Source organism: Electrona antarctica, assembly GCF_951216825.1.
Source record: "Electrona antarctica genome assembly, chromosome: 5".
NCBI lineage: Eukaryota > Metazoa > Chordata > Actinopteri > Myctophiformes > Myctophidae > Electrona > Electrona antarctica.
In genome coordinates, this window is record NC_136810.1 from 33,793,768 (window position 1) to 33,805,204 (window position 11,437).

Sequence of the window (11,437 nt, forward strand, 5' to 3'; positions counted from 1 at the left end):
TACTTTAGCCTTTTACATACAATGAAAACAACAGATTTCTCCATTAAAGAGATCCTATGGGTGACTTATTGACTTTGATAACAACAGTTAACTTTACAACATACAATACACAACTATTAATCTATGTACAGATTCTGTATTTCATCGTGGTACATCTCCAAGATAACAGGCCGACGAAGCTTCATTGTGGGACCTAGAGGTTGAAAATAAATGAAAAGAAAAAACTTAATCCTGACTAGAAAATGACATGCTTTTGAATACAGTAAACAGACAATGCCATTAACAACATTCACTTGTTCGTTTAAGAAACTGGCCTTGAATTTACCTAGTTCGCCTCCTGAAACGGAAAAGTCCCTCCTCAGAATGATCCATTTCTGTATGCACTGGGCATTGGAGGTGGCTGCATTGTTGACTCTGTTGATTCCCTCTTGAATGGCCTGGTACACTTCCTTGTCTTTGCCTCCAATGATGTCTGACACGGTGGTTGCCTGGCTCCTCAGCTGCTGGCAGTACTCTACAGCCTCCACACTGAGCTCCTCTTTGGACTCCATGCTTTCCTCACTGCTGCAGCACTAAAGTTTAGTTAAACCTTAGTTATTGTATCTCTGTCAATTCATTGGTGGTGGTGGGTGAATATGACTGTTGTGGTTATTCACTATATATTTGATTACATTTACAAATTGTAGTTTTAGTTATTTACATCACTTCTTCACCAAACAGTGAATACACAGACAAATTAAAGTAAATTTGTTTCGCTTCCTGTAATAGGCCTACAACTGTATACAATAAGGTTATTACGATATGCAATATGGTTATGGCAGTGGGGGTAAGGGGTTGTTGGCAACAAATGAGGACCCAGGGGATGGCCACCTCAATTCAATTTCATAGTAACACAAATCAATAGGCTGAATGTCTCATTTGCAAGGTAGACCTAGCATTGTTAGGAACGGATGCTTTGGAAAATCTTATTACAGTAGGAAGCATAGTTACATCCTAGTCAGCTTCCTTGCCTTGGTGGAAAGGTGGGTCTTGGCTGCATAGAATACCATAAGACGAGGCTTTTTTTTTTTTTTTTTTTTACTTCCTCAATCTCAGGTTCAGTTTCTTCTTTAAAAAAAACTACAGATAAAAACAAAGGGTGCATGAAAAATAAAAAATGGATGTTACTGCACGTGGTCTATAGATGTTTCAATTCATGTGATCTTTTGGACAATACTGGAACCTAATAAGGAACGTTCCTAACTATAAGTACCAAGGTAATAGGCTGCATCCTTCCAAATGAGACAGAGCCTTATTTGTCTCAAAAGGCTTGTTCTTGCAGTGCGTGAGATCGGGGGCACATCACATGGATACAACTATTCTGAAAAGGATCGACAGACTTAAGACTCCTTGTGCATTTCATTAAGTACCACAGACGAATAACAGTCTAAGTCCACACTATTGATCCATAATATATAAATGATAGATAAGGGTTCAGGACAACGAGGCCTTTTCGTGGAGGGGTCAGTCTGAAATTTGGACTTAGACTGTTTTTCGTCTGTGGTACTCACCAGGCCTTTTTGTAGTTGCCTACCTAATTTGATATTAGCCCATTTCAACTTGTTTTCATAATTGTTTCTGTTCATTATATTAATTGATACTGTAACTGTACCTAGATTAAACCATATATAACCTCTGGGCTGTGGACGTGGCAGGCCTACATCATCGGTAGGCAGGCTTGGTCATTTCAAACATTTCAAACTCTTTCTTAATGTTTATGCAAGAGCAATGGTTTCTATTTTCAGTGTGCTATATCTTTCCAGTAAGAGAGGCTGTAATTTATTTCTATTAGCTTGGAATCCCATTGGTGATATCATTGGTAGGAACTAGGAAGGTTTCTGAATTGTTCATAGCCCACTCTTAGAGTTAGCACAGAGTGATTAGACGGAAATGGTGCCATCTTAAAAAGAGTATTATGAGGACCAATTATATGAGGATAAGGTTGAAAATGGCTAAAAATATGTAACATCATATTCACAGCAATCCATTTGTAGTACCTTTAAGGTTAAAAGCATTGACAAGAACTTCTTCTTGTCCCCTATCAGCATGGCATTGCTGACGATAGGCAGCTCCTTCTTCACAGCCTCTTCTATAGGAACAGGTGGGATATTCTCTCCTCCTGCTGTGATGATGAGCTCTGAATAGAGAAAGGTCACAATGACATCCTTGCTATTTGTGATGCAGAGCACAATGGCAAAGTGTTCAGTGACCCGAGTCCCATCAGACCAGAACACCATGTACTGTAACCTACAGTACATGGTGTTCTGGCCACTTTCAGCTCAGAGGCCTACAGTCTGTAGGCCTCTGAGCAGAAAGTGGCAAACTCAGCGATTTGCTTTTTGTGTGACTGTCCTACCTTTTATCCTCCCTGTGATATACAAGAAGCCTTCCTCGTCTATTTTCCCTAGGTCTCCAGAACGTAGCCACCCATCTTCATCCAAAGCTTCTCTGGTCTTGTCTTCCATATTTAGGAAACCCATGAAAACGTTACGTCCCCAAAAGCAAATTTCTCCTGTCCCAGCAGAGTCTATGTCTGCTAGCTTGTACCGGCAACCAGGGACCACCTTGCCACAGCTGTCAGAAAGTAACCTTCACTCAGTACACAGAAACACTTACTCTATTCACACTTCAGAGTGTAAACACGGTAACAATAACAAATCATACGACAATAACAACAAAACATAAAGTAAATAATTGTGGAAGAAATTCATAGTGGCCCAGCAGGCAGCAGTGTTGTGTGGGAGTATTGAGAAGCGTGTCAGTTTTAGGAAAGAAGCTGCAGTGGTGGCATGCAGACTGGGTGATCGATCAGTACATCTCTGTCCGTTTGGCAGTTTGGTGAAGCCATAATTCAAAATGAATAGTGTTAGTGTGATGTTTGTCTGCTTTAGGCTCACCTTGGTAGTTTGTAAGCTTTGGGACCAGACATAAAGTGTGGTCCTGTGCTCTCACTCATGCCATAGGCCTCATACAATCGGATGTTAAGACCTAGGAAGAACTGCATGGTTTCAGTACCAATTGGTGCCGCTCCAGAGAAGAATTTCTGACAGCAAGAGAAGCCCAGCTCAGCACGAAGCTTTTCCAGTATGAAGCTGTTTGCCAGGGCAAAGAGAAATGGCTTCTCATCATTTCTAATGGGAAAGGGGAAAAAATAATGTTGTACGTACCGGTAATTACGTATGTCTCTTAATTATGGCTGTGGGTCCTGAACCTTCAACTCTTGGATGATTTAGAATGTATTAGTAATCATTTTTGCTAGCCTTTATACAGATCAAAACAAGTATTTTTTGTCAGGATACAACACTGTCGATAATTATAATAATTAATCCTGGCATTCCAATTTTGGGCACATTATAGCCGAACATTCTCAAACGAAGCTTAATGGTTAATTTAGACACGTGTTGCACAGCAAAATTGCAGATCTACAAGCTCACAATACAATGTGTTGTAAGCTTGTATGTAGATCAGCTATTTTCGTAATATGATGTATCATCAGGTTTAAGTGGTTAAACTCCATCATTACTTACTTTTGTGCACACGTTTTATTTGTTTCCAGACTGACAGACATGGCCCATGTTACCATCTTCTTTCTCACATATCCACACTGACTAATTCCTTCCTTTATCTTCTCCATCATCTTCTCCCACACCCGTGGAACCCCCATGTGAGATGAAGGCTGGACTTCTTTCAATGTTGTTATCAAACTTCCCTAAAGAAAGAGGGTATTTTCACTTAACTCTAGTCTACACACTACACAGTAATATCATCTGCATTCAGCATTGATTTAAATGTACAAGAAATGTATCCAACATTGTGTGCACTCTCAGAGTGCACACCTCTACATATGGTTATCAGTCCATCATGCCTCGTGACATCACGCCTTGTGACATCACGCCTCGTGACATCACCTCTCCATATATGGCCATCTCCATATATGAAGATCACGACACTGACCTCATCGCCTTGTGACATCACGTCTCGTGACATCACGTCTCCATATATGGCCGGCTCCATATTATATATCTGACCTCACACGGCTCAAACCCTTAGATCTCTATATATGGAGCTGACCTGTTCTGACATTCCATATGTTGATCCTCCCCCACCCGTCCTTCCTCTTCAATGTCTCCCTTTTGACTGATACCTGTCCATTCAACAGGCCCGAAAATTACGGCCTGTCCCTACTTGGGCCCTCATCAAACCAACTTGAGAAAGACCAATACCGGTCGAAACGTTGTATGTCCTGCCTGCTGTGATTGTAAATAAATACTTGGAGCATTACAAAGTGAGTTGCGAGCCCTTGCTTTTCTTCCCTCATCAAACCAAGACACTGCCCCCGATGCCACCCTTACATCTCCATATATGGATCTGACCTGTTCTGACATTCCATATGGTGATCCCTCCCCACCCGTCCTTCCTCTTTGATGTCTCCCTTTTGATTCCATATGTTGATCTGACCTCATCAAACCCCGTACACTCAAGACACGCTCCATATATGGCCAGTACAGAATTCATTCCATATGTTGATCTGACCCCCCCATGACAAAGCGCCAGCCCAGCAGTCTGCCGTCACACAGGCGGATGCGTGCACGTGACCTCGCCCTCAGGGCATCTTACTGGTAAATAATATGTATACAGTATTGTATTTTTATGTTTTCTTAGTCAGCAGTGATTATAGAGATATTATAAAGATTGTATACTGACTTTAGTAGAGTTAAGAGCAAACTGCAACCATCACCATAATGACCTGAGGTATCTCCTGAGAATGAGACCTCAGGTCTCAATGAGATAATAATAATAATAATAATCTAAATACATGGTTGTAGTGAAACATATGAAATAGGTATGTCGGAACATTTTATCCCTATGTAAACGTTAAGGGGGGTGTGGCAGTCTCTCACACCCCAAGCCTAGTAGACATGGCGTCTCCATGTGTGAATAGGACAATAGAAATTTTAGATGAACCTCTGTGTGTGGGTGGGGGTGGGGGTGGGGGTGGGGGATCCCTTATCTTTTTGATGTGCCAGGTGGCCGTTGTAACCCCCTCCCCCCTCAAAACAATGTTTGTTGTGTTAATGTGTTAATTAGATGAAGTTAAAACTGGGGGTGGGGGATCCCTTATCTTTTTGATGTGCCAGGTGCAGTTCTACTTTTCATCTTTGGGCTGTTGTCACACATTTCAAGAAGTAATCAATTCTAAACCCATTACATGAGTTTATTACCTTTAGGGCATCTGGCTGTGCAAAGTATACAAGCTCTCCCCACATGATTCCCGTCCACAGGTCGTAGATCTGGGCAGCAATGTGACTCAGAGGCAAGTAGCTCACCAAGGACTCCTGTTTAGTGTCTGCAGGCTGCATATCCCCAACTCTGCTGGCATGATTGGCAGTCCATGTGATCTAAATGCATCAGAGTGTTGGTTGGACAGGATAGGCCCTTGACTGTGCTATGTTTATTATTATGTGTCTTTAGGCTATAATACAGTAATACAGACAACTTTGAGCAGGTAAAACAGTCACCACTGACCTAGTCACACAGTGGCCATTTTGCTATTTGCTATCTGATTTGGAGACAGATAAGTAATCACACTATTCTTACATTGTCATGGCTGAGCATGACTCCTTTTGGCTTGCCTGTGGTACCAGATGTGTAAATCAGGGCACAGCATTGATTGGCTCTCTGACTGCTGATAATGTCATCCACTTCTTTCTCAGAAACATCGAGACTCAGCTCCATGAACTCCTGCCACTATCCCAAAACACCAACATACAATAATCATGTGTCATCATCTGAATTCAAACGCCACTTCAGTCAGGGTAATATGTAACATGTTTCGGAATATCTTACAGAATACAGATTGGGTAGCTTCTGCTGGAGAGGTTCACTGTACTGGACTATGGCTTTCAAATCCGGCAGTCTGTCTCGTATCTGTGGCATGAGAGTAAAGTGTTTATTGTATGACATATTAATTCCTTTGGGTCAGACTGTCAGGCAACATGTCATACAACACTGAAGCCTGAATTAGGCTTAAAGTGCATTCACCATTGTGTTTGATCGTATACACAGTATAAATGAAGACTTGCATACTGAATGAAGTAACAATATACCTGCAATATCTTATCCAATTGCTTTTGGTTTTCCACCACAATAATGTTAGCTTTGGAGTCACTGGCCACATAATAGCAAGCCTCTGGGGAGTTGGTTGCATAAATCCCTGTCATTATCCCACTGCAAGGAAGAATATGAAATATTACTGAGGTAGAAAAATAACATGAATGAAGTTACAAAGTGCCATCCATACCATGGATAATGTGAGGGATGAAGTAATGCATATATTGGACACAAACATTGGTTGAGTTAGTTCAATGCAGTGTGCAAGCCAGGCCATGCTTGCTATACTATAGAAGGTATTTTTCTCACCCTGCGATGATGGCACCAATTGCAGAGAAGAACCATTCTGCTGAATTGAATCCTAGTATAGCCACTCCGTGGAATCGTTCTAAACCAAGCTGCACACATTGTAATAAAGAAATATTTTATAGACACTGATCTCTAATTTTCAATGAGCATATTGTCAATATTTATATTAACAGTAACACTATTTTGGGGGACTATACCTTTAGAAAGCTCTTGGCTGCTTTCCGGCAGAGCTGATAGTACTCCAAGAAAGTGACTTTTTCCCATTTGTCGTTTTTCTTGCTGGCAAGTGCATACATGCTTCCATATTTGTCCACAGAGGCTTTGAACATCTGATGAACTGTGACAGGTTCTTCTGGACAAGACTCTTCTATCCTCAGCCTGACTGAACCACTGGCTTCAGAGGTCCAGAGAGAGTCTGCTGGAGCAGCACTGGACAGCACCTCTGCTATGCTCTTCTTCTCTAGAGAGAGAGAGAGAGAGAGAAATCCATATCCAAATCCAATATTTATTTAGTTATATGAACAGGATTGGATCTGCTGACCAATATAACAGTAGAGCCTAGCTTTGGCATCTGGACAAAGAATGCCCCACACCATCACAGTCCTCTTATTCAGCAGGCCCCTGGTCTGTATGTAACTCACCAACAGACACCTGCTCTTTGTCCTCTTCCTCACCGTCAGCCATAGACCCCTGAGCTGAGGACACAAGACTGAAACACAGAATATAAATGGGCTCCTGAGAGCTCATATGCATGCACCCCGCTGCCTCTCATTCAGCCGGTGGTCCCATGGATTGGTGATCCAGGCTGATGTTCACATTGGATCACATGATTCTAATTGTTTACCCAGCACAATGTCAGGCTTTAGGTAGGCTACACTGTAAAATACTGAGTGGCTATTGAACTCTGAGAGTGTACAAATGGGTAAATGAACACTGAGGGTTTTACTGTGTACTCGCAGCTAAACCCCTCTCGCTTTGCTTGACAGAGTAGTTCACTGAAAGACTTTTCATTTACCTCTAGTAGACAGACAGACAGACAGACAGACAGACAGCCAGACAGACAGACAGACAGACAGACAGACAGGCAGACAGGCAGGCAGGCAGGCAGGCAGGCAGGCAGGCAGGCAGACAGACAGGCAGGCAGGCAGGCAGGCAGGCAGGCAGGCAGACAGACAGGCAGGCAGGCAGGCAGGCAGGCAGGCAGGCAGGCAGACAGACAGACAGACAGACAGACAGACAGACAGACAGACAGACAGACAGACAGACAGACAGACAGATTGTATTTTTCAAAAATTTTCTCCATAGCTCGTGTGACAGATCTGTCACAGTGTCACAAACCTGTTTGCTTTGCATGCAGCTGTCACACATTTACCACATGCTGTTCTACTCCCCCATTTCACATACACCAGCTGTGTTTGCGAGTGATTGATTACACAATTAGAGTACACTATACCTATTGAGTGGCCCTATATTGAGTACACTACACCTTTACTAATTTCCCAATTAAAAGGCAAATTCTATAATCTAAAATGATTTTAACACCTCTTTTAACCCGTTGTCCCGGTTATGGGCACATTCATTATAGGCAAACATTTTATTTTCTTAACAGGCAACAAAGTCTTATGCACACCTGTATGCTCTGAGGCGGGTGCGTACTGCGTAGGCAGGGCTCAATGTATTCAGAAAAAGAAAATCTGAATTTATTTTCTTAACAAAATCCCCAAATAGTGTAAATAGCAGATCTACAAGCTCACACTGCGCTGCAGAGTAAGCGTGTAGATTGGCCCATAAATATAAACCGTTTATATCTTTATCCATCCACCAGTGTGCCTTCGGCACAAACAGTTTGAATGTAAAACAATAAAATAGATCTTTATCCTGGGAAGATATTATATATCTTTGAATGTGTTCACACTTTTCTATTCAACAACATCAAGGCCTTGATTCAATCTAGTTCAAAACGAATGAATCCTCCCAAATTCACAATAAACATAGATTGAGGGCCAGCCTGATGAATCAAGCCTCTCCACTTGCTTCTACCATATATAATGTAGCCTTACTTCTGCATACACATGTGCAGACATCAACTGAATACAAGGTATTTGTTGTTTGTCATGCCTTATGTTTCCAATACTATGTTTAATTTACTACTTATATTATTTTAGGTGAGAACATTTTATATGCCCTGTATGGGTTTCCTTTCCCATCCTTTATTATGCAAATAAATAAATACACTGTGGGGGTTTGAGGAAAATGTTTGAATTTGGTTTGATTAAAGTTACTGATTGAATATGAGAGTTGGCAATAAGTATAAGTAATAATTCATGTGTGTATTCCAGAGTAAAGATCTCTGTCTTTAATGGGGAACTGGCATGAGTGAAGGGAGGATGGAGATTGTCAGATTGTCTAGTATTATAATCATAAATGGTAAATGGTGCATTTATATTGCACTTTTATCCAAAGCGCTTTATATGTTGTGCATTTCATTCACCCATTCACACATACATTCATACACTGAAGGCAGGGGAAACCATGCAAGGCATGAAGGCACCAACCTTCAGCGTCTTGCTCAAGTACACTTCCGACACTCTGGGGGAGCCTGGGATCGAACTGGTTCCCATCCGGCCATGCACTCTACCCCTGACTCTGAGCCACTGCCGCCTCTCATGAATCATGAACTAACACCATGAGCCAGGTGACGAACATATATTTGGTTTCGCCAACAGATGAGTGGGAAGGTCCCTAATGGGTTTATCCTCCTCACCTTTAGGCTGTCTTAAATCACACTTACCATACATCCTGAATCTCTTCTCAGATAACATTACACTTCCTCCAACAAACCCAATTTTATGGCCTGTGGTATTCATACAGCTGTTCTATCCTAAAAGTATGTTCCATTTATCTTTAACTTAACATCCTCTCTAAGATATTTTCACAGTAGTGATAGATTAAAAACTTACTGAACATGATCTGTACTAAGAGATGTAAATAATCTGCAATAAGATGTGTAATTACTAGTCCAAAGGCTTTGAAAGAAAGCAGCATCAGTTTGTTGAGTGACCACCTCCTCAGTATATGGTTTCTTACCTGATAGCAATGTTAGCAACATCCTCCTCATTAAGAAATTCCATTTTGTTTTTTATCAGAATAGATCTCGCCGTGTCTTCACAGCTGGTTGCACTGGTTTGGAGCCTTTCAATTCACCCAGAAGAAGTTGTGTAAAGTAGTAAATGAAAAGTTATTTTCTCATGAGACAAGCACCATCTGTAACCATCATCAAGCCCCTTGCGGAGGGACAGAGAATGTGATCATGAAAAGACATGCATGCCACCTATTGCTGAAATAAAGTCCAGTGGTCTACTCTCCCAAGAATATGTAGGCCTACAGAATATAAATGAGTTTGTCTTTTCTTATGTAAATCAGGGAGACTATTAGTTTCTCTTTTATCACATGCCATGGAAAGAGGTCCAAAACAGTTTTCATTGTGGATCCAGCAAAAAACTGCATGGTTATAGGCTACTGGCATATTATTTTATTAACTTGCTCTTGTACTTTGTACATTGTTATTAGTCCTTAAATATGTACTTTTAGAGGTGTTTTCATTTAATTAGAAACTTCCATAACAGAACATATTTAACAGTGTGTATAGAACAACTTGAAACTGGCAAATTAGTAGGCTATTCAGGTGGAGAAAAGTGGATACCCCCAAAATTAAATCAGAATAAAATTCATATTGTGAGTAGTCAAGAAACATTTGAAAAAGTGGCTCCTCCTGAGTAAAATATCAGAATGTATTGTTTAGTTCAATCTGTGGAATATGTGTTGATTTCATTTGATAATGTGATTATTAGATGCATGCTACATTCTTATTCCATCCTGTATTTCAGTCTACAGGATTGCAATAGAAATACAGTACTTTATTGTTTACTATTATCAAGTACTTTATAGATTAAGCATTGTATGCAAATACAGGTATGTGTATTGTATGGAATCTGTAATCTCTAACTAACTGCGCCTTATCGAACAGTGCAGCCATGAGTCATGACCCCTTGAGTGTGACCCCACATGACTGGACACATATGCATATGTTCTGGGATGTCCCAGAGTTAAGGTGGTTGCACACTGGACGTGTTTTTCGGAAAACCGATGGAGAAACACAGCTAAAAATTCGAAAATCGCGCCCAGTGTGTGGGGACCTTTAGGGTATTCTGGACTCAGGTAGCCAGGACATTACAAATTGTTCGAAATCGAGGTGCTATGTCTTCCTCAGATATTGTTGCTAAATGATGATCCCACACTCTCCTTAGTCAGTCAGAGTTACACTGCTGCAAAAAAACTCATTATTGTGTCTAGATGAAAACCTCCACACACTCTTTCTGTAAAGAAAAATTGAAAATATTATTTCTGAATGGGTGAGAGCTAATGGAGCAAAAAGGCAGTTACATATGCTATAGAAATTAAAGGTCAAAGCACAATTATAATTTGTTATATTTTTCTTTTTTGGGGAGATGGGGGATTTGTAAAATGAAAAATGATTAATAAAAACTTGGTCACAAAAAATCAACACTCATCAGTCATCATCAGACTGACCCCGTATGGACGGACCACAGATGCACCAGAAAGTTCCATTCGCGAAAGTTCTGGGTCTTCTCTTCCATATTCTAATCCATTCACACGTCGGAGGAACCATCGCGTTGTAATTGGCTAGTTGGTTGTTAGGCAACCACTGAGGGGGACCACATTGTGGACAGCATATAAATATATTTATATTTTACATCTATGCTGTACAGTAACTACAATGACTGTGGTAAACTTGACTGTTTGGACCTTTTTTGTTTCCGGCATCTTTTACATTTTTAGGTAAATCGCTTGCAAAATTCAGTTGTTTGGTTAGCTGTTGCATGACAACCACCAACTAGCCAATCACCGCGCGACCGCCCGACCCTCCCAGCTATGGTATCAAGACGCTATAAGTAAA

The 11,437-nt window shown here is 41.0% G+C and overlaps 1 protein-coding gene across 1 annotated transcript; it reads right to left on the minus strand.

The window, feature by feature from the left end:
• Positions 1–116: 116 nt before the first annotated feature.
• acsbg1 (acyl-CoA synthetase bubblegum family member 1) lies at positions 117–9,257 on the minus strand (the record flags this gene model as incomplete). Its single annotated transcript, XM_079502286.1, has 14 exons — positions 117–193; positions 326–572; positions 2,037–2,176; positions 2,396–2,613; positions 2,937–3,170; positions 3,567–3,748; positions 5,262–5,438; positions 5,638–5,787; positions 5,887–5,967; positions 6,147–6,267; positions 6,460–6,548; positions 6,657–6,919; positions 7,101–7,154; positions 9,251–9,257. The coding sequence occupies 14 exons, from the start codon at positions 9,255–9,257 to the stop codon at positions 117–119; spliced, it is 2,040 nt and encodes a 679-aa protein (XP_079358412.1).
• Between the last annotated feature and the right edge of the window lie 2,180 nt (positions 9,258–11,437).